General features: G+C 44.0%; 1 protein-coding gene across 8 annotated transcripts in view; it reads right to left on the minus strand.

Moving 5' to 3' along the window:
• Positions 1-2,325: 2,325 nt before the first annotated feature.
• Positions 2,326-24,230, minus strand: part of LOC129812722 (pleckstrin homology domain-containing family G member 3-like) — a 44,797-nt gene continuing 22,892 nt past the window's right edge. For 6 of the 8 annotated variants that reach the window (XM_055864546.1, XM_055864544.1, XM_055864542.1 and 3 more), the window contains 17 exons: positions 18,262-18,761; positions 15,198-15,298; positions 12,788-12,857; positions 12,629-12,675; positions 12,364-12,514; positions 11,980-12,111; positions 11,045-11,227; positions 10,848-10,940; positions 10,670-10,756; positions 10,529-10,562; positions 10,160-10,282; positions 9,856-9,888; positions 9,112-9,122; positions 8,369-8,686; positions 7,329-7,439; positions 4,182-5,676; positions 2,326-4,063 (listed from right to left, as the gene is read on the minus strand). In XM_055864546.1, the coding sequence (XP_055720521.1) occupies positions 3,240-4,063; positions 4,182-5,676; positions 7,329-7,439; positions 8,369-8,686; positions 9,112-9,122; positions 9,856-9,888; positions 10,160-10,282; positions 10,529-10,562; positions 10,670-10,756; positions 10,848-10,940; positions 11,045-11,227; positions 11,980-12,111; positions 12,364-12,514; positions 12,629-12,675; positions 12,788-12,857; positions 15,198-15,298; positions 18,262-18,761 (4,313 nt within the window). In that variant the 3' untranslated portion in view covers positions 2,326-3,239. The remainder of the gene's footprint in view (positions 4,064-4,181; positions 5,677-7,328; positions 7,440-8,368; positions 8,687-9,111; positions 9,123-9,855; positions 9,889-10,159; positions 10,283-10,528; positions 10,563-10,669; positions 10,757-10,847; positions 10,941-11,044; positions 11,228-11,979; positions 12,112-12,363; positions 12,515-12,628; positions 12,676-12,787; positions 12,858-15,197; positions 15,299-18,261; positions 18,762-24,230) is intronic. The other 2 variants (XM_055864548.1, XM_055864550.1) reach the window with 2 other exon arrangements.

A 24,230-nucleotide genomic window follows, 5' to 3' on the forward strand; every position in this document is an offset into this window, starting at 1 on the left:
ATGAAACCAAGATTGAACTCTTTGGCCTGCAAGCCAAGCATCTGGAGGAAACCTGGCACACTCCCTATGGTGAAGTATGGTGGTGGCAGAATCATGCTGTGGGAATGTTTTTCAGCGGCAGGGACTGGGAGACTAGTCAGGGAAAGATTAACGGAGCAAAGTACAAAGAGATCCTTGATTGAAAACTTGCTCCAGAGTGCTCAGTCTGGGGCGAATGTTCACCTTCCAGCAGGACAATGACCCTTAGCACACCGTCAAGACAACACAGGAGTGGCTTCGGGACAAGTCTCAATGTCCTTGAGTGGCCCAGCCAGAGCCAGGACTTGAATCCGATCGAACATCTCTGGAGAAACGTGAAAATAGCTGAGCAGTGACACTCCACATCCAACCTGACAGAGCTTGAGAGGATCTGCAGAGAAGAAAGGGAGAAACTCCCCAAATACAGGTGTGCCAAGCTTTTAGCATCATACCCAAGAAGACACAAGGCTGTAATCGCTGCCAAAGATGCTTCAGTAAAGTACTGAGTAAAGGGTCTGAATACTTATGTAAATGTCATATTTCAAATATGTAAACATTTCTAAAAATCTGTTTTTGCTTTGTCATTATGGGGTATTGTGTGTAGATTGATAAAGGGAAAAAAACGATTTAATACATTTTACAATAAGGCTGTTACGTAACAAAATGTGGAAAAAGTCAAGGGGTCTGAATACTTTCCAAATGCACTATATATACACACACATATATACAGTAGCTCTGGTGAAATGGATCATATATTTTGAATGGTTTAGGTTAGAGACACAGTTTTTAGTAATGACAATACCATGAGTCACAAATCTATGCTCAGTTTTTCTCCATGGCAGTGTGTAACGTGTCTACACTTGACATGTGACTTCTGTTATCAGAGTATGGTGATTGCATTGAAAAGACGGGTCGAGACGCACAAACGTCGCTTTTTGGTCTGATTGTGTTCAGATCTGGCTGACCACCTTAGGTGGTGGTCATGGAGGATTTCTGGACGCAATAAGGCTACCGAAAGCACATCCAGTGGGCGACGTAGTCGGCACTCCTCCCACAAGTCTCCAGAAAACTTGTTTTGGGACCTAGAGGCACCTTTTCATGATAACGTTGGAGAAAATATGTTCCTAACTTGTGAGGAACGTGTTTGGTGGCCTCAAAATGCTAGCTAGTATTTAGAAACGAGTTATACTAACCCGTTTGCAATGCCTTAAGCATTGCTTGCTAGCTACAGATGTTAGCTGGCTTGTTAGCTACAGTAGAGCTAATGCCATCAGACGTGGTGATATCATGGATTTCACATGACTGGGCAGGATGCAGTCATGGGTAGGCCTGGGACGGCATAGACCCACCCACTTGGCAGCCACTCAGAATTAGTTTTTCCCCACAAAGGGCTTTATTACAGACAGAAATACTCCTCAGTTTCATCAGCTGTCTGGGTGGCTGGTCTCAAATGATAGCGGAGATGAAGAAGCCGGATGTGGAGGTCCTGGGCTGGCGTGGTTACACATGGTCTGCGGTTGTGAGGTCGGTTGGACGTACTGCCAAATTCTCCAAAACGACGTTGGAGGTGACTATGGTAGAGAAATTAACATTAAATTACCTGGCAACAGCTCTGGTAGACATTCCTGCAGTCACCAGGCCAATTGCAAGCTCCCTCAACTTGAGACATCGGTGGCATCGAGTTGTGACACAAAACTGCACATTTTAGAGTAGTCTTTTATTGTCCCCAGCACAAGGTGCAGCTGTGTAATGACCATGCTGTTTAAATCAGCTTCTTGATATGCCACAACTGTCAGGTGGATGGATTATCTTGGCAAAGGAGAAATGCTCACTAACAGGGATGTAAACAAATTTGTGCACAAAATTTGAAAGATAAGCTTTTTGAACGTATGGAACACTTCTGGAATCTTTCATTTCAGCTCATGAAACATGGGACCAACACTTTACATGTTGCGTTTATATTTTTGTTCAGTGTAAATGTAGGTGTATATAGAAGCATGACGCTTTCGGAATTCCATGATCAGAATACTAAAGAGGCATGAACTGTCAAGTCTAGACACAGCCTAATGGGACCTCAGACAAACCAGGTTTCCATCTGCCACGGTATCTGTTAAAGATGTCTACGATGAGTATGGCTTGTCTCCTCTAATGCCCAGGAAGCTAAGATTCGAACTCCCATTACAGCTCTGCAACAGTTATGTCCAAATATGGACTTTCTCTGAGCGACAATCAACTGAAAAAAAATGTCCTTAATTTTTCATATTAGATCATTTTTTTCCACTGACAAAGAAATCACAAATAATTAGGTATGTTTAATATCTGATTTTATTGAGAATATGCCATTTCAAGCATTAAATTATTCTGTGTAGTTTCTGGAATGGAAAAGTCTACGACTGTATTGGTCAATATGTATGTAGACGAGGATCATTTTATAAATAACAAGAAAGGAAATATATAATAATCAGAAAAACAGTTCCAGTGATGTATGAAAACAATGATGGTGCTAAATGTGGCACAGTGGGCTGAATAGTAAACAGCACAGACCATCTCTCTCCCATTATGGAAAAACACTTTGGTCAAATGTCAAATAGGGACGAGCAAGTCCTAATGGCGCCGTCTTGATTGTAAATCTGCAGTAATCACTTAGATGGTGGCACAGCCTTCCAGATTTACTTCCCTTTATATATTAATTGTTCATTTCCCGAATCCTCTTTTCACCATTTCCTTGCTTATGACCCTAACAATTGAATCACAAATGCAGGGTGACCATTGCATTGTGGGAGAAAAGATTAAGTGATACAGCAAAAGAAAAAAGAAAAGTGGTAATCTGGACAGATATACACTAACATTCTTTTCCCTCAAACATAAAACAAAACCATTTTCCATATAAACATACTCATTCTCTTTACATATACACATTACATGGTGGTGTAAGAACCAGAGAAATGTACACGTATTTACACATTTTACAAAGTCACAATTTCCCATGGGGTGCTCTTGATAGCTCAATATCCCCAATAACACCAGAAGTTACATAACCACATATCATACCAGTATCCGATGTGAAAAAATAGCAACAAAAAGGAAGTAGAAAATTATTTCACCAAATGGAAATCATAAAACAGTGGCAGTAGTTACTGGCTAAATGACAATATTCATATGTAATGTCAATTTCATGTTTTAGGTAAGAGAAGGCTTGTTTCATGATTTACAGAATGCAATCAAATAGGCATGGTCTTCACAGTTTTCAAGTGTTCATGTGTTGAACCCAAGTTCTGGAATTTCACCCGTAAGTTTTTTACCAGACTACCCTCAGTATTTTTGCCTGAAGTCAGTGGAGACCCTTTGGCACAGTACTGGTAGTCGAGGCTTTTCAGGATTTTGAGTTGGCCCTTTCCTTTAGCGCCTTCCTCCTCTACACTCTCCTTCCCTCCAGTCTCCACAGGCCTTGCGCCAGGAACCCTCTCCACTATAATTACCTTGTTCTCATTGGGCAGGGTGGTCTGACCAGCCACGCAACAGCTCCTCGTGGGCACCTGGAGGTTTTGCAGTTCATGTAGAGGCAGTGTTCCCAGCATGTGATCCAAAGAGTTCCACCTACACAGCGGGGTCTGGGGCTTAGCCTTCCCCACAGAGCCCACACCCCGGTGGGCCATGGATGACGTAGTCTCAAGGGAGTCTGTTAGGGCACTGTTCATTTCTGTGGAGCCGTTGCAGCTGGATGAATAGCCAGCAGGGCTCCATGAGGTGCTGCACCCCTCAGTGCAACTCTCCATCCTCTCAGGGACGGAGTAGCTACGGCTGACAGGTGAGGCATGGGAGGAACCCGGGTCCAGCCTGGGGTCAGTGTATTTAGAGCGCAGCTCCTGGACATGTGGCCAGTGGAAAATCTCTGTCTGCACTGGGCTCGGCGGACCGTTGGGACAAGGGGACGTAACCTGTGAGCTGGCCCCAGAACTGAGGCTTGGGGCTGGGCTTGGGGTCCTCAGCTCATGCACGACCACTTGCTCATAAGAGTTGAGTGACAGCATCAGGTTAGCTCTACCTGCATACACAGAAAAACAGGGTATAGAAAAGGGACAGCGGTTTTATAATTTCAGTTTTACAGATTAGAGCATCACATCAAATCCTAACTGATCCAAAAAAAAAAAAAAAAAGCTTACCCCAGTCTCTCTTTTGGACCTTCTCCTCGTAGACAGCTGGCAGGTTCTTGGGGACAAGGTGTTTCTCAGCTTCCCTGTTCCTCTGCCTCACCACAGGCCTGCTGTTCTTGATGCGCTGGCTGTACTGGCGGGCCAGCTGGAACACCTTGTTCTTCATCTTCTCCATGTCCTGCAGGATCAGGTCCTCATCTACCTCTGAACACAGACTGATTATCCTGGGGATGGGAGCGCTACTGACCCCGCCACTCTCCCAGGACTTGGGAATCTTATTCTGGCAGGACTCATGCCCCGAGAAGGGGTCTGGGGTGATTATGACAGGTAATGGGACTGGGGATTCCTTTGAGACACTGCCCGTGTCTGACTCCTCCAGGATCCTCATGGGCTCGATGTACTCAGCTTCAGGGCTATCTCTGCTGGTTCCCCCCTTCCGGGATAGATGTGATCTGGGATGGAAAATTTCCTCTGTACTATTGGAGCCCTTGGGTTCCTCAAAGGTCCCATTGACATCTATCTCTTGCCACACTTGGACCATGTCCGAGGAGGGTCTGAAGAACTCTTCCTCATCTCCAACAGGAGCATCATTGACACTCTGGGACCTGGGCTTTGGGTCTGCAGCTCTCTGTGGCTCCAGCACAGGGGTATTATTAGTCCTCTGCTCTTTTTCTATGCCAGGAAGGTCAAAAGCTGACCAAAAGGTGGGCCGGATGTTCGGGGAGCTCCTCCGGTGCCCTGGAACCGCCTGGTCCTTGCCGTTAAGCTGCCGGCTCAGGTGTCTGACCAGGCCTGCAGGGATATAGGACAGGCTCTCCCTGCGTGTGATGCTGAAGCTGGCATCCTGGTGCTCAGCATGTTCGTAGTACCTCCTGATCTTGTGGATGAGTATCCGGTCTTGCTTGGAGAGAGTGAACTGGCGCTCCACCTCCATGAGATGGTCTGGTCTAGGGTCAGGCGTTGAGGTGTTGGCCTCCAGGAGCAGTGGGGGCTCTGGGGTGGAGTTGACCAGAGTCTGGGCCTTCTCCTGGAGCATGGTGATCAGACAGGGGTTGCTGCTGCTCCTGCTGCCCGGCTGAGGTGAGGGGCAGCCCAGGGAACGCAGCTCCTCTGAGACCACCAGGCTGCCTCTCCGGGACAGGCTGCTGACAAAATGCTCAGCAATTACACTGGCCTGGTCCAACACAGAGGCAGGTAGAACGCTGCTGGGCTCAGTCCGCACCGCCCCATCCTCCTCCAACTCTGAACACTCTCCATTGGTCGCTGATGAGGAGTTAATCTCATCCTGTTGGTGGGCAGAGCAGTCACTCTCCTTCTCTTCTCCTTCTTTGTACCTTTCCTCTTTCCTCTTCTCAAGTTCCGGTGTCTGAGATGTCTCAAGCTGTCTGGGAAGCAGGGTGGGCAAGGCATCAGGCTCTGTGTATAGGAGTGGGTTCTCGTCACTCTCTTCCATCACCACTACCTTAGGAGCACTGCTTTGAGGAAGCACCTCCTTCACATACACCTGGATAAGGAGGACATAGTCTATATTAACATCAGGATGGTTAAGGCAATATGTATACGATAAGCCATCAGGTGCTGATGTTAAAATCCGAAGTCATTATCTGGCATTTGACCAATGAACCGAGTTAAATGATCAGGCTAATCTGTTACAGCAGCCACGACCTCTGATAGTAGCACATATCGTCTAATATTCTGTCAAAGGACAGTATAATGGATAGTGGGACATTTTGATTCCATTTTTAGCTTTACAACTAATTCCTCAGATACAATTGCCACGGGCCATGCCATACACCCCTGCTGAACTCAGCATTAAAATGTAGCAATTTCAAAAAAGTTGAACACCAATTTCACTCTAGTGTGCAGTTATAACAGACTAATTTCCAACCGCCGTCTGGCTGTGTGTGTGTGTGTGTGTGTGTGTAGTGGAATGCAGCAGGGAGCTGCGAGAAGGAGATAAGGGAGGGATGAAAATAACTTGTCACACTTGGCTTGGAACCAGCCGTCCCACAGAGCACCCAGGAGACGCAGGTTCTATCAAAAATATTCCCCGTCCCAATATCAAAATGTTGCATTTCTCACCGTGAGAGATGACAGGCGGCAACAGCATGAAGGAGGGGACGTTCTCATTTACAGAACATAAATACACAACCCCCGAGAGCTGGGATGATAAACCGAAAATTACCGACACCGCCTTCTTACCGAACCATTTTATTTAGGGTTCTAATAGTCAGTGATTTTGCGACAATGTACCTGCAATTTTTGTTGTTCTAAAACCACAATTTGCTCAACAGTAAAAGCATATGCATTATATTGATTCCTGCTATGACAGTATGTGCCTGTCCCTGTTTCATTAGCTGTCAGCTGATGTGTGAGCGAACCACCCCATCTCCCCACTGTGCGCACAGAGGGAGAGATGCATTCTAAGCACAAGCATCTGACCGTTGCTCAAAATGTAATTATGTTACATTACTGTTGTTCTAGTTAGAGAGGATGAGGAGGAGTCACAACCTTCTGTGAGTATACAATTTAATTCAATGAGTTCATGGAACCACTTTACAATCGGAGTAGGCTAGTCTATGTAGTATGGTTTTGATGCCTGTGGAGCGGAGCGCGCCATTTGCTTGAATAGGCCTACATCAAGTAGCCTTGACCTAGCACTGGAAAGGTTTTGTAGGGCATTGGCCTACATTTACTGATAGGTTAATCGATTAGCCTACATAGCTAGATATGATCTCATTGCTAGATAGCTGAGTGTTTTGAGTTTCCACTTCCCCAGGTGGTGAACAATATGCCAGTAGGCCTATGCACGAAGATGGTCGGCAAATTAATCTCTAAAGAGCCAAACAGTATTCAGATCATTCTTCATCTTATTTTGACAGGTTGCACATACAAAATATCATGCATTCCCTGGATCTGTTAGTGCACTGGTGAGCCATTCGATCTATGTTCAGTGGGTCCTGCAGCACCCCTACTTCCCGCAGCTATGCCCGCTGGTTGTAGGCTATTAAGATGCCAAGAGGATTATCTGAACGGAACAGTGCTCATCTTTTGGATCAACTACCAGTCTTCCTTGCTGGATATTTTCAAAATTCCCATCCCCCTCAAAATATTAAATCATTTAACTTTGACCCAGCCAGTCCAAACTCTGCATACCTGGTCAGTGAAGGCCTCCACTGTAGCCATTTCACTGATCTCCTGGGCTGATGTATCCATCCTCGCCCCCAATGGTCTCTTCTCATCTACAACCTCACAGTGTTCTTCATCCTGGAACAGCAGAACACAATATGAAGGGGACTGCAGCACATTTAGGTTGAACACCGTGCCTTACACAGGGTACCATGGCCAAAAACCATACATTGGAGTATCACATTGCTATATACTCTGGTTCTAGACAGTCACAATAATGATTAGCATGGGGTTGTAAAGCACCAGTGTGACAGTACATACATTATATAGACAGCTGCCATTCATATTACAGATATTCAAAGTTCAGGCCATTTTAATCCCATTAGAGCAATTAACCTATAAAAACCTCCTCTGTGGTTTCGGAATAATCAAAAGAGAAACCTTTTAACTAATGTGATTGCCAAAGACCAAAGCACCTATTATCCTGACTCCCCGATTTGACAGGCAAATTCACCTTTGAAGTCATACATCAGCTCTGTGGATCCATTGACTCAATGCAAATGCAACCGCCAACTACGCACAAGGCTAATTGCTAACCTCTAAATTTGTAAATTCTACAATGTTGATTTTGAGTCTAACTCCCCGCAACATAAGAGAGAAAAGCATGGTAGTATGCGTGTTAATCCTTCACTTAAACCCCCCCCCCCCCCTCAAATTCAGAACATACGAAGCCTTTTAATGACTTGAACACAGAAAATCTATATTTATAAAGTGCATAATACCATCACCTTTCCCCAACATTAAATGAAGACGTGATTAATCATAAATCTGATCACCGGTGACCAGATCTTCATGCTACTGATTGTTACCATTCCTGGAAGGTTTAGTACATGCTGTTATTATTGTGTGAGTTTGAAAACCAGAAGCATTCCATGAGTATGGCAAATGGTAGCTGGGTGTTAGTAAATTACATCAAGGTCGAGGTAAACAGAGAGGGAGATTGTTGATTGGCAAGCCAATGAAATGGCAGAGGAAATAGGAAACCCCTTGGTGGCAGTGAGCCTCACCGTTGTGAACCGAGCGGAAAGCAAAGCCCTGGCCCTATAGTGCCAGCAGGAGATGGCTGCCAGCATAGAGCTGGCAAAGTCGGCTACCTGGTCGTCCTCCATCAGAATATCATCCATGTTAATCTCCCCCTTCTCCGTGCCCCTCTGGAGGGGCGGGGACCCTGGCCTAGGGTCCTCACCATCACTGGGACTTAGGTCCTCCTGTACACTAGGCCTCTCAGCCTTGGGCTTGCCAAGACTGGAGCCCAGCATACCGACACTAGCAGAGGGTTGCAGGGAACGCCTGTCCCCCAGCAGAGCACCTTCACTGTCTGCATGCTGTAGCGTGAAGTCACAGAGAGTTGAGTTGTTACTGCGAGGCCAGCATAGACGTGTTTTGAATGCAATGTTTTGAAAATGATGGCATCACTGTGACTGCTCTAGTATAGTGTGAGATATGAAGGCACAACGTGTCCAAGTCAGCATGATGTCCATTCCACGCTGTGAACACATTACATCACTGAAAACCCTGAGACAGAAACCTTTAACTACCACAGTTTAGCCCAATAGGGCTTAGAGTAGCAGTTCCTCTCTTTTGGTTAATTTCTCTCTGAATGGAATGGAAATTGTTTGACCCTGCTGAGTCAGGGTCAAACAACATTATCTCACTAGACACATTAAACAGAGTCAACTGATTTCTCTTTTTCTGCACAGAGGAGAAAACATGGCAGGGGAAATTGTACTTTCATCATTGGGAAGCTTACCTTCAGAATGGCTGCAAGTCAGGAGTAGATAATGAAGAGGAGACAAATTTAAAAAGGAGAACGTCAACAATATTGCCAACACAACAAACTCCATTTATATAACATACTGTAATAATATCTGAGCAAGTTAATTGGATAAACTGAATGAGAAATGCCTCCTTTCAGAGACTCAGAAATGATGCAATTCACCAGGACAGTCCACTCTGACCGAGGAGGATAAAGAACAAGAAAATAACTTCATTAGGTTTGTAGCTAAATTGATTTGAGAGGGCGTAAAGACTCCAAAGAGACAAGACAGAGGTACTTAGTTTAGTCCTTTCATTACTGGATAATTAAAATGCATGAGAGCAGCCCGAGCAACAGATCTAAAGCCAGTACTGAATTTGACTATTGAAAAGAGCTTGAGCATGACAAAGCCTTTCAGTAATATGGCCCATAATTTACATCATTATGTGTGAGCTAGGGTGAGCTAGGGTGTGTGGGGGTGAGAGAGTGGAGTGGAGTTGGGTGGCTGGCCTTTTGATCTGGCTGTCCAGGGGTCATCTAGGGCAGAATGAAAGTATGGGGTGAATACAGAGACTTGGTACTAGCGACAGAGAACCTGAATCATAGCAGCAGTGGCTCCAGTGTAATAAGCAGCTGTCTGGTCTCAATGTTCAAATCTCATCATGATAATGAACGACAAAGACCTCCAACAGGCTGTTTAAGATAATTATTATGAATAACAATTGTTGCCTTTAATACCTTTGGTTGTCCTCACAGTCTGTTTCGCTGGTTCTAAATAAAAAAATAAAAAAGACATAGTCGAAGCATAGTATATTTGCCACAAATATGTTCACTGTACTCTCAGACAGATATCACACAAGCAATGAGCTTTTAAGACTAAACCAAACATCTAACCAAGGAGTCTCTTTAAAAACTTTTTTTTTTTTTATCTCAAAATCGTAGGACTGTGGGTAAGTAACTAATCGAGACTGATGAGATGGCTTTAGTGTTGTTTTCATAAAACAAAAACATTGTTTTACAATGTGCAGGGGAACTATCTTACCTGATCTCCTGCGTCCGTGCCGTCCTTCTGCAGGGAAGTCTTCAGCCTGGCAGGATACAGCCTTCGTCAGCCTCTCTGGGCTGTAACGGTACCTCCCTGATCCTGGGTCTGCACACAGCATCACTACTACTCACTCACTACCAAGCCAGTCAAAGCAATCATTCTCTACTCATCTACAGGGGACAAAACAGTTTATAATTGTTCCAAAAGGTTTACAAAGAAGCTAATATATTTCCAGTAAATGAATTGATCTTCTTGCACTCAATGATGGCATTTTACGTTGCTTTGGTAACAGCTGCAGCCAGAGATATGGTTAGTGCCTTTACATTTTATTAATAGCAACCCTATTCATTTATCTGGAATACTCACTGAGAGAATCCTTTTCCAGGATGGCCTCTTTTGCCTGTAAGACAGAAATCAGAAGAAAACATGAGTAATAAGTTGATGTGAGTGGATGGTGCAAGACTGGAGGATAGGTGAAAGAAGTGGAGATGAATCCCTGCTGTTTACCTTCTGTGGGACAATGGTGTGGTGGTTCTCTAGAATCAGCCTCTTGATATGACGAGCCCAGAGGCGCTTCTCCTCTACAGTCTTGGCCTGAAATAGACACTTGTCAATTATAATGAGCTCTTGGAGAACTATTACAAGAGAGGACAGGCGTATGATGTAGTGGTAGAGCCAAACTCACCTGCACAGTGTGAGGCTGCTTGGGATGCTTGAAGTGGATCACACTGAAGTGCAGGGGGTCCTTGGCACTGTCAAGCAGCATCAGAGTTGAGCACTGAAACCAAACACATACAGAAACATTACACAAACGTTAAACCAACCTGACAAAGCAAGCCCATGCCATTCGGGTTAGACTGGTCGACTGTGCCTGCTCCGTACCGAGATGTGGGTCTTGTAGACGTAGTGCTCTCCTCTCTTCTTGGTGATGAGGAGCATCTTGTCGAAGAGGAACAGCATCCTGGTGTTCTTGGCACGTTGGACCTGGAAAGTTCCCTCCAGGACCAGCTCTCCAAATGTAGTGAGGTCAGGGCCCTTCCAGTTGATCAGGAGAGACTGGATCTCCTGCACACACACACTCCTATATGAGCGGTGATTGTATCTAGGTCTCCTAAACATTGGTTGGGTACACTACACTGGCAAAACTGTACATGAACTCATGCACAAGGGGTGCAAAGTCAGTGTAGAGAACTGTTTTTTTTGTTGTAACATTAAAAAACACAGTTAGGCAAGGGAAACCATGGGCAGTGAACTAGCCATCCAATTAAAAGCAGGAATTAAAACAAAACCCTAACGCAGCAGACAAGGTGACCCTGTAGAACCTGGTGGTTCTGTTATCCCGAGGGGCCTAGTGTTTAGGAGTTAAAACATCATTTGATTTATTGGGTCCCTACAAGGCCAATTTCTTTCTAAAGATTTAGGCTTTAGACTATGTTTTAAGGTTGGTGGTGGAAGTTAGAGGTTTATTGCTTTATTGGAACAACAAATACTTTGCAATGAAATCAAAATGTGAATGGCCTCTCTCCATACACAGAGTACATTAAACTCAGCCAGGGAGTTACTGTGAGACAGCAACCTGGAACAGTTTAGGAGGCTGGGTGACTAACATAATGCCTTATCAACAAGACCTCCAGCAACACAGTGAAACAGCATACACTTCATTATCTGATATAAAAACCTAGAGAAACATAGCCACCAGAAAATGACCTCAATTAGATGTCATTGCGGCACTACACAATGATGCAGGTACAGTATATCATAATAGTGAAAAGGGTGGGTCAGATTCCCTTCACCCCACCCTGAGTAACCATACTGACCTGCAGCCTGACAGAGTGCTCGTGTTTCCTCTTCATGTCATTGATGTACCAGGCCACCCCGGTCATGGTGTCGATGGCCTCCTGTACCACCTCATAGCCCTCCTCATCAGGGTCAAAGTGCTTAGCAATCTCCTTTCAGCGAGAGAAAGAGAGCAAACAGCATAAAGAGTCAAGACCTCTGAAGTGGGGTTGATTGTGTTGTTGGAATATGCAATACAATGCTTTGCCATCTTCTTGCTAGATTAAAGGTTGAATGCTATTTTTTTTGCCCTTCTGTCAAAGGACCCCACAATCAACCTGCAATCGCACAAGGACAATTCTATATAGTTTTCTTAGACCATCTCTACCTGTAGTAAAGGTAGTAGGTAGTGAGGACCAGTGTACCTGCAGAAGCAGGTGGTATTTGAGGATCCTCTGGACAGGTTTGAGCAGGTAGGAGCCCAGGGGGAGAGAACGCTTGAGAGAGGCCTGGCGATCGCTGAAGAACTTGGCCAGGGTCTTACTCCTCATGCAGTCTGTCAGTGCACCCACAGAGCTAGAAAAAAATAACAGGCCAATGGATCGTACAGATGACTCTCATTTTTATTTAAACATGTCCATAGTACCACCCAAAGGTTCCAGAAAACCATAAATGATTCCTTCTACTTACTTGGGATAGTTTGTGCAGTACTGCGTGTAGATCTCAAAATAGTCACTCTATAAAATAAAAAAATGTAGGAAGAACCCAAAATCAGATCAATAACACTAGCTTGTCCAGCTTCCTGATGATAGGTTCAATTCTGTCTGTCTGTGAGTGGCCTCCACTTACCTTATCTACGAAGCATCTGGCCACAGCCACAGGGTCATTTTCACACATGTCCAGAGACTGCAGCAGCTCACTGTGGAGGAAGACCGACATACAGACATGCACAGCATCAACTATACAGACATCTGAGGTCTTGTCAGAGACAGCAAGAAGAGGAATTCAGTGTAAACTACAGATAACGGCCAAAATATTGGAAACAATAAATGAAGGACACAAAGTATATTGAAAGCAGCTGCTTCCACACAGGTGTAGTTTCTGAGTTAAGCAATTAACAACCCATCATGGTAGCCCCCAGGATGATAATGCCCCCATCCACAGGGCACGAGTGGTCACTGAATGATTTGATGAGCCTGAAAACGAGGTAAACCATATGCCACGGCCGTCTCAGTCACCAGATCTCAACCCAATTGAACATTTATGGGAGATTCTGGAGCGTCGCCTGAGACTCCGTTTTCCACCACCATCAACAAAACACCAAATGATGGAATTTATTCTGGAAGAATGGTGTCGCATCCCTCCAATAGAGTTCCAGACACTTGTAGAATATATCCCTATGTGCACTGAAGCTGCTCTGGCCAACGCCCTATTAAAACACTATGTTGGCGTTCTCTATTTTGGCAGTTACCTGTACATTCAGGTACTATGTCAGGTAACGTGTTTATGTTTTGCCTGTGGCGATACCCAACTGAATAGAATATGCATGGCTGAATGTGTTTGTTCTGGTTAACCTCATTCTGTCCATAGACTCCAGAGAGTCAGGTCTCCCCACAAGGAGAGAGGGGTCACCACTGCAAAACATAAAGGAGTACAAAAACAACATCACCACAAAAAGGTGTTTTACGTGGTCACTGGCCACACACATGCCCAATCAAAGAACATCTAACATTAACAGCATTCAGCTGCATGGGCTGAACCAAATAATAAAGGAAAAACATACCAATGTGTCACAATATGCTCTGAGTACAATGTAATGTCTTTGTGCTTTTTTGTTTGAGGTTTATTTTTGCCTAAAGATAATGTTCATTAAAATGTTCCAAGACATTCTTTCATCAAGCCATTATGTGGCTTCTAGTGGCAGGGAAAGATGGTCTGTTTCAGGGGTACAAGCAGAGTAGTGTGGTGACCTGACCCTGAAACGGGTGCAGTGTGTCACTGTGGGTCAGACCAGTACTGTAGTGGGAACTTTAAAATCACAACATGACCCAGAGACAGTCACTAGTTAGTCACACACATCTCTAAACTGAATGACAAGTCTAGGACCGTCTGAAAACCCTGTGTATGACAATGAACTGTCTGCATGAGACAGTCAGTCTCCAATACAATACAGATAACAGAATGCCATTCCATGTCTATGCAGAGGTTCGTACAGTTTCTGCTTGAATGAATCTGTCCTCAATCACCTTGGGAGAGTGCATCAGTGTTGCACATGTTTTCAAACCAGTGCTTTAGAAGTACGCTTGCCTCTTGCACATCAGTCATTTGCTCCCCCCTGGGCACTTCCTGCTAATTGGCACGACTCAGTCACAGCGTTTAGCCGAGATGATGCAGTGTGCAGTGTCTCGATCAGACAACATCCTAACAGACACACTTCATTTACTTTCTAAAGGACTCTAATACAAAAGCAAACTTCCCACTCCAGTGTAAACACATTGTATATTGATTCTGTAGGAGAGTCAGGGGGACGTATATGAAAACTCCCCCTGCTGTAGATGAAACAACAAACACTAAATCAAAACCTCTATTTTACAAGTCTACGCTGGTAGAAATTGCATTGGAAAAGGCATCAGAACCTTTTTTTTCACCATTTGGTTTCTGTGGCATTACACTATGATTGGGAAGCGTGTGGGGAGGAACCTGACAGAGCATAGGGATGTTTGTGGCTCTTCTCTTTAGGCATGAGGCTTAGTGAGCATATGCTGACATGATACATTTACATAGACAACATATGTTGTTGTTTGGATGATCCTATCGGGTGCACAGAGTGGGTGATGGTCCTGATAACATCTGCAGCAGAGTGGACACATACAGCCATAATGTAATTTGTCTAATGCGTAACTGATCCCAATCTGCTGTGTTCTGGCCCAATCTGTGTGTTTGGTGTTGGTTAGCCATCTTTTTCTCTATTGGTCTAAATCTGTTTTGAGGTCAAACTCTCCAACACAGCCATAAAAACAGAGCTCTTGCCAGGAAGCCTTTGAATCCATCTCTGTCAAAACAGCATTTCACTAAAATGGCAATGTCTTCCCAATGTATGCTCCAAGTTGAGTGTAATGGGTGTTAAACGTGTACGAAGTTGTTTTTGTGTAGACGGTCTGTAAAAAGAAAACACATACATGCAGTTACAGTTGCAGTTCATTTGCCTTGTCATTTTGGGGGAACATGGGGCGTTGACAGACAGGTGTCTGAGGCTTACCTGTTAAACTCATAGATGTCCTCTATATTCCCAAACAAGGAAGAAACCTGGTCTGGTTGAATGGGAAGGTTGTCCATGTCTATGATGTGAGCCAGGTAATCCTAAATAAACAAGACTGTGGTTATACTGCAGGTTCAATTTGCCCTATGAAAAACCAAATATCCTTTGTGTTTGTGTACGCTGTGTATATTTTCAGTCTAAACTGCCATTTCAGATTATTTCCAGTAGAGGGAGCTTGTGTAGAGAAAATGTAACATACGCCTGCTGTTGGCTTCAATGTTTCAGTTTATTGCACATCCTGTTTGCACTTTTTATGACCAGGCTAAAAAATACCACATAGGATGATGCCCATCTGCTGTCCACTACAACAACACTGTATGACTCAGGATCAATGTGTTCAAATCCAAGTGGTTCGGATGTAATGTTTCAATGGTCCTTTTAAGGATGTATTCCTTGTTACTGGAGGGTAGTTTGACCCTCTGGCAGTAGTTATGTAAAACCCAGTCCATCAGACCAGCACACAGTGTTCTCCTCCAATGGCCCCTCTCCCATCTGGCTGCAGGACTACTCTGGAGTAGATATTAATATAATTGAAACAGAGGCACATTAGTCAGAGTATATGCTAGGAATGGCTGATGCTTCTCTCACCCAATTACACACTGGTGTTCCTTATAGAAACACACCAAATACAGACAACTACATAACTCAACTGTCTTGCAAGCAGACACGCACTCACAGAAGAAAAATCACAAACATAGTGTTCGACTGTTCGTATACGCAAACACACCCGAGCCCCGTCAGTGCAGGGTGAAGTAGTCATCCCTTCTCACCACACACTGAACTAAACCATTTCATAGTGGAAGCATTCCCGTCCAGTGACAGCAATGCCAACTGGCTTTCAGCAGGGCGTCTCACAGTCCCAGTCTTGAGCACCACTAACACCAGCCACACCGAGGCCTCAGAGGTCCCCTACTGACCACACACACAGCCTGCGAACATATGTACAGCCTGCTGTCAGAACAACGTTAGGTCTAGGCTTGTGGTTATGGGTGGGTGACCCATAAAAGTGTAGTGCACCCTGGAGGGAGGGGAAGAGGCATTTAGAGTGACATCTGGGCAGTCATAAGTGGCACATGTAATGAAATAGAGATGACCTAGTGAGAAATGATGGGAGGAAGACTATGGATGCTAGCAGTACTCCAAACAGAGAGATTTTGACCCTCAGCATATCTGTTGAGGTGGAAGTGGAGATGCGATTCCACCTGTGTCACACAACTGTTCTAAGAGCTGAGATAAGGAGGTTTCTGCTTTCCCCAGATGTGGCACACAGTAGGTGGTGTGGAGAGGCATGTTCCTGGATAGTGTCTGCTCTCCGGCAGATAAACTAACAGCTTCCCGGGTGTAGTGTCGACATCATAAGCGACAGTAGCAGGACAATAAGATGCATCAAATATGGTCACTGAAATGCCAAGCTTCACATCCTGGAAAAGGAGATCCTGGTACTGAAATGTGCACGACAAGATGCCACTGCAGAGCAAGTCATTGAAATGTTGAATTTAGATTTGGGATTGTTCAAAGCGTTTCCCCCACCACAACAGTATGTGGGGGGGGGGGGGGACAGTTGCTACTCTGCTATGTTTCTTCAGTTGGCATTGTGATGGCTGTGTTTTTGTTGGCTGTTGCCTGTAAGGGTCCGGAAAGCTCCGTATCCTAGTTTAGGTTGCAATGAAGCAGGCAGCTAGGCAGGGCTAGTTGGAAGTCCTGAGGCAGTGTGGGAGTGTTTGTCAGGCGCAGGACTGCGTGATTACTCTGGCTACTGCTGCAAGGGCTCAGTCAGAGCATATCACCCTCCAACACCTCCTAGGCCAGGCGCCAGCAGCAGTCAGCCACACAGAGACAAGGTGAAGAGAGCCAGTAACACACTACCTCTGACCTGTATGCGTCATGTGTTTAAGACATTATAACCTGTATGCTACAGGGCTCTCAAGCCACCATCCCTCTGGTCAGTACTAATCCAAAGAGGAGAATTACCCCAACCTGAAGGGGCCAATAGGTGAGCCTGATCTGCACAGTTGGCAGTTGTTTTCAGACTACAAAGCCATGATAAGAGGTCAGTTAGAATCCTAATCCGCTGGTTTTACAGGCTACATGGTATTTTCTATCCAATCATGAAAATGCAGTGGTGCAAAGCACTTAAGTAGTACTTTAAAGTATTCTTACTTAAGTGTCATTTTTTTGGGTATCTGTACTTAACTTGTGTTTGACAACTTTTACTTCACTATATTCCTTAAGAAAATAATGTACTTCATACATTTTGAATAATTAGCAGGACAGGAAAATGGTCCAATTCACACACTTATCAAGAGATCACCCCTACTCACTAAACAAAAATGATTTGTTTGTAAATAATCTCTGCATGTTAGTGTGCCCCTGGCTATCTGTAAATTAAAAAAACAAGAAAATTGTGCCGTCTGGTTTGCTTAATATAAGCAGTTTGAAATGTACACTTACTTTTGATACTTAAATATATTTTTGCAATTACATTTACTTTTGATAGTTAAGGATATTTAAAATCAAATACTTTAAAACTTTTACTCAAGTAGTATTTTACTGGGTGACTTTCACTTCAGTAATTTTTTATTAAGGTATCTTTACTTTTAGTATGACAATTGGGTACTTTTTCCACCACTGAAAATGCCAGTTACAAAATACACAGGGAACTGTTTCACCAGGAAATAAAACTACATCCTGGTAAAACAATCAACCCTAGAAGATTTTATAGGTACCAGACACATGTGGCTACAAGGCAAGCAGTCACTTGGAAAATGGAGAACCTTATTTGCTCTCCCATTCCTTAGTCTCTGGCTAACTCCAGTAAATCAGCTCCATATTAGGGAGGTACAGACATTAAGTCATTGCTACATACCATTCCAAGAGAAACACTCTGAAATACCTATTAACTTCCACTATATCATATGGCCTATAGTGAAAACACTATTGCATAGATTCAGGTCAAGCCTCAGTCCTATTAACTAGAACTGAATGGACGCTCAAGGCGACTCACCTCCACGATGCTGCGAAGGTCCCTAACATACATGCGCTCCGTCTCAATGATCTCCATGACCACACGGTCCACGTAGCTGAGTTTGGGGTTGGGCGCCATGGCTTCAGTGGCAAAGGGTGAGGTTGGGGTCGGAGGTGCAAAAGCTCTCCTGTTGGAGGTGTTGGACTGGGACCTGGTTTGACTGTGGCTCCGCCACTGGTCTCTGGTCCCCCCCTGGTAGAGGCCCTGCAGCTGGGCCTGTGGCTGCTCCCTGGCTCCCTTTGCAGGGCTGAGCTCCAGGTCAATGTCCTCTCTACTGTGGGGAGGTGGTGTGGAGGGGAGGGCCATGGTACTGCCGTAGAGGCTGTGGCTGTCCCTGGAGGAGCCAGAGGACAGAGTGGACACCAGGCTCACTGGACGCTTAGCCTCTCCCTCCGAAGGGTGAGCACACAGCTGGCTGTAGCCGTCTGGTTGCTCATGACAACCACTGACGGAGACGGCAGAGTACAACCGAGGAGATTCTGATAGAGAAGAGAAAAAGGTGAGTTATATGCAGGGTTCATGGGCAGAAAATAGATCAACAAGATTGTTATCGGGACCTTACAATACATTTTAGATCCATTGAATCAAATACTGTACTCAGATGAGTGATTAATGATCCATGACATTATGAACCCAGTGTCCAGCCTGAGGATGAGTGCTTTAATGTGAAGGGGATTTCTCAAATCATTACCGACTTGCCCCAGTTACAGCGCTCCACATTCTCTGGAAAACCCAGCCATTTCCTCCACCCTCCCTGACTGGTAGTGGCTTAGAAAAAAATGGAGGAAAAACAGATCGGGAGAAAATAGGGGAGTGGGAACCAGAGTCTTGTTTATGGAGCTACTTCTCAAACCAAAAAAAATTGAATTCATATTCAGTTTCACATCCTTCCGGTCCGGATTGTGAATGTTCCCCACAAACTTTCCCCAAATACATGAAGTCACTGTGGTTTAGTTCAGAAAGTATTTGGAAGGTAAAAGTTCAAAATGCATTTTGCACCATTTAAAACTATATGATATTCTTGCCACTGAACTTGAAACCAATGAACTGAGCCGTCTGGAGAACAAACCCCTTATTGGTCACAGCAGTGATTGGGCCAGGGATATTGCCAAATGAGGACAGAGAGATAGCGTTAATACAGTCTTATTTCATGGAGTCAACTGTGTTAACAAATTCTTTATAAAATCGATAAGGCAGTCAAAATATGCTTCATTAGCAGACATCCCACATCTTATAACATGAATCTGTCACTAGGCACTGCGGGCAGCAGGCCATTTGACTGGAGATGTGATCTGTTACCAATGACCACAATGACTTCAGAACTGAGGGAGGGCCTTTCTACATAGTAAGGATGGGATCACAAAAGTGATATACTTTAACATTTCTGATGCTTTCCCCTTTGAGGTATAATAAATGTAGAAAATAAATATTAGAAAGTATTGGAGATGAAAGAAGAGCTCTTTGAGGTCATAAGTCAAATTTGTGGAATCAACATATACAGGAAACAAAACAAGTGTCTCTCCCTCTACATGGGTTATATATAGACAGTCAGCTGGATGTTGCCAGTGAACTCTGGTGAATCACACTGTCACTGTAGGAGTGAGTGAGGAGCAAACACACAGGTTTCTACACACTGCCTTCCTCCTCCTGGCATCCTCAAGTTTCCATGAATCAGGGGTGAGCTCATCAGGCCTAGAATGCTGGTGCAGTCATTCTGTGCTATACGCCAGCCTCTACAATCTACCGCAGGGCTCGTCTACAACACCAGACTCAAGCCAAGTCTCAGAGGAAGCAGGGGATGAGCATGCAAACAAGGGCTGACCTTGACCACTTCATAAAAGCTGTTTAAAGTAGTTACAAAACCATGAAATAGTACTACTTACAGGGAGTAATAGTACAGTAGGCTGTTGAACTCAGACCACTAGGAGTTTCTGCTGTAGTATCTACTCAGACAGAAGCTCCTCCTTTCACCCCATTTACTTTGGGCTGGGAAAATGACTACCTCGCCTGCTCTAAGAGCCAGCCGCCAAGGCCTCCCTCCCGCTCTCCCTCCCTATCACCACTGTGCTGACGTCAATGCCCAGACTGTCATGACTGGAGGAGTAATGACAGTCCAAACATCTCCCGGTCTAATAACAAACCCTAATGAGACTCCAAGCCACTCAGTTCTACAAGTGGAGCGCAAATGATATGACCGGTCCTAGGCTAATTCAATCTTTACACAGTACGTTTCTTTACAGAATTATTAAATAATGGTGACTCAACATTAGGATCATCAACATCATGACAAGCCATGGCAGTAAGATGGGCCATAAAATAATCAAAATGATGTAAGAGATGGGAAGGTAGGATCTGGAAATTCTGAAGGTCTAGGGCATTAGTACCGGGACCAGGGACAAGAGAGAAAGCCAGCAACAGTAAACTGCACCACCTAGGGCTGTGGCAGTCATGAAATTGTCAACCGGTGATTGTCAAGCAAAATAACTGCATCACCTGGCTTCTACACACAACCTACAAGCCACTGATGCAGACATTCGAAACATCTACATATGAAAAAGTCTAATAAAGCCATGTAATATAGCCTACACCTTCACAATAAATCCATTATTTATTTTAGACAGGTCTAAAGAAACATGATATGAAGAAAATGTAGTCGACTTCAGAAGAACAGAATAGTCTGAGTTGTCCTTATGTTAGGTCCTGATCTGGCTATGCCAAATGACTGTGGGCTACACTAGATAATTAAGCAGATAAGATTTGTTTAGAATTCCATGGCATTATTTTATAGTATGAAGAATACAATTGAACAAAGCTGATTAAAATAGAAAGGATATTTTCTCCAAACCATTTGAGGGAGTGCGGTTAACAAAGAAATAAGTACTCCTATATGCTTAATTTAGAGTTATTTATGTAACTTTAGTTGTGTTAAACATTGGGCTATATGTTTAGATTTTTCATACATTCTAAGGCTGCATGACGCGACTAATGATGATTTGAAAAAAGACACGTGAAAGGCATGAGCTCTGCTTTGTTTCTTGCATAGGCTGCACACAACTTGACAATGCCTCGAATTTCCCGATGGTATACCCCTAGTGTGGCCGTAATGCCCTCAAAAAAAAAAGGAAAAAAAAGCCATGCCTTTTGCGGCCAGTAGCCGTTGTGCCCTTGGGCTGAACATAATAATTCCCTTCTTCCGGCTGCATGTCCCAAAGAACCTCTCACATCTCGCTCAGATATCTCAATTCTTATGAGCCAATGCCCATCACCTGATCGGGTTCTTCTCACAGGCTCACATCTCTACTCTGAAGTAGGCTACAAGTGAAGACAGACAGAGACGCAACTGTGCGCATCCTTATTTAATTCCGAGGTGCATATTGAAGATGTTCGAAGAACTGTCCACAACAAGATGAGTAGGCTTAACGAACAGCAAAAGCACTAGCCTATTTCAATCTACTATCCCCCATAGTACAAAAATTGACTTATTCCATTGGTCAATTGACCTGTGCGAGAAATAAATATTCCAAACATACTCTGGGACAGTTGTGGGATGCGGTAGATCAAATTAATACCACCACTCGCATCCATTTGAATTATTAATTTTTTTTTAAGCAATGAGGCTGTTGCAACAGATCAGAACCTTTAGCTTAATTTTGATAAACTATTAGGCCATTTCTTCACATTATTAGCGCAGCAATGCGTACACGGCAGTATGATATAAGGGCGAATGTTCCAAAATGCAATCATTTAGTGGGATAACAATTCTCATAAGTTACCATAAATGTGATTATGCACGTAATGCTTTATTATAAAAGGTGCATTTTTATGGTGAAAATGATCTTCCCCAAACGTGAAACTCATGCACCACCTATGTATGCCAGTTAGGCTCTTCACCGGTTGTAAAGTAGATTAATGTGCTTCATTTGAAGAAGTTATTTGGCCACTTTAGTTGTGATACAAACCTCATCAAAACATATTGGCCAGGATACATGAGGTGTGGGACTATGATTTGAAAAAGTCATAAAAAAGGCATGAGCTGTCTGCCTTACTGCACACAACCTGGGCATCATTCACTAGTGATAATACATCATTCACAAGCGATAGGCTAATATTGTCACCCATCAGACTATTCTTGATTTAACCTCGTCTTTACATATACGTGTGAAATTTGTTTTTATTTAGAATGAAACATTATCATGCACCAGGGGCAAAAATATACATGTCATCTATGCACCAAAATAGCAAATGGAGGACGCTTTTCCTGTGGTTTATTTTCATGCCAGTCAGGTAGGCTATACTCCTGTTGTAAAGCCAAGCAATGTGCTTAAATATTAGGAAAGTTGAGAAATAAATATAGTAAGCATATTCTAAAGAAATCTGATGGGATCCTCTTTTTAATGGCCTCTATCACGCTGTTTTCTGACACAGGCGTAGCCTATAGAAATGTTGCGCATCATGAGCTCTCATGAAGTGTTTGATTTTTGATCGATCTGCATTGCTGTCAGAGGGATTAGAGAAACAATATAGTGCAGAGTACCAGACAGTTAGCAAGTTTGGTAGGCTACTAATGACCATCAGCAGAATCAGAGCTTAGAGAAGCTTAGTTACATTGACTAAACAGTCACATGGAAATTGACTGCATCATGTCTCCGCCGGTGTGGCGGTAATACGGTCACTAACTGCCCTAGTACCATCAATCTTCTCTCTTTCCCTGCTCGGAGTACCCACTGAAGATATAAGGTAGTCTATATTTGCCTGATACCACACTCCATTGGTTTGAGGTCCTCCGTACGATTCCATCAACCACACGCGGAGTGGCTTCGTTGTAGCAGGCAATGCTAAGAAATGCAAATTAAAAGCCCTGGTAAACAGGTGGGTCTGGAAATAAGGTTAGCGCTAAATTAGCAAGCCTACTGTGACGCAGGGCAGTGTTTCCATTGGGCCTCTGTGGATAAGGAAGTCAGATGCAGGATTACCAGAGAGGACAATGATGACCTCCATCTCTGGTACATCACATGCATAAACCATGACTGGCAAAATAGCAAAAAAGAAAAAAAGACGGCTAATGACTTGGCCATAGGCATTCATCTCATGTACCTCAGAATTGAAATCCTCACAGTGTCAATACATTATACATACTGTATTGACACTATCAGACTCCCGCTCAGAACTTAAAAAGGCAGTGTCTGGTCTATCCTGGTGCCTCAGTCTCTCCAGCATCTGCAAACATTTAGTACTGATCCCAGAGGCTCAACGCATCTTCCCTGGCACAGGCCTGCATGCACACCGCACTGCCATGACCAATAAACTCCCACACTGGGTGATACAACTGTGATTCCACCCCCACACACCAACACCTGTCCCTTCACTAACTGAGAAACAAGGCAAATATGTCAGTAAACACAACCCTACAGATGTTCAGAGAAGATACCTCACAATTCTGAACACACACACACCGATTTGACTTCATCTGAATACAGGTGGTGACCAGATGTCATCCCTTTTTAAAAGTGTTTACAATGAGAAACCTAATTTAGTTTCAGTAATACGTTAGCATATTATAGCAACAATTCTCTTGAGATAGAGTCAGCTGGGGATCCTTGAACAGCCCATTTACAGGCCCTGGTTGCAGGACATGCAGGAGATATTTAGAAAATGTACCGTATGCACATCAATCACAGGAAAACCAACACACCATGACAAAGCAACAGCTGACTTTTCATAGGGGGTTTATCATCTTCACCATTGAGACTTCATATACACACACAACACTCAGATACTTTCACATAGTTAGAGTATTCAAAGCGTTGTGTAAATATTTGGAGGCTGATTTGCAAGAAGATTTACATGTGTTGACCTCCCTGCGGCCTGTTCTCAGTTGGATGGTCTGCAGGTTACAGCTTTTAAAAAAGACTACTTTATATCCACAATATTATTCAATCCAAGAGATG

The sequence above is a fragment of the Salvelinus fontinalis genome, chromosome 16, assembly GCF_029448725.1.
Source record: "Salvelinus fontinalis isolate EN_2023a chromosome 16, ASM2944872v1, whole genome shotgun sequence".
Lineage (NCBI taxonomy): Eukaryota > Metazoa > Chordata > Actinopteri > Salmoniformes > Salmonidae > Salvelinus > Salvelinus fontinalis.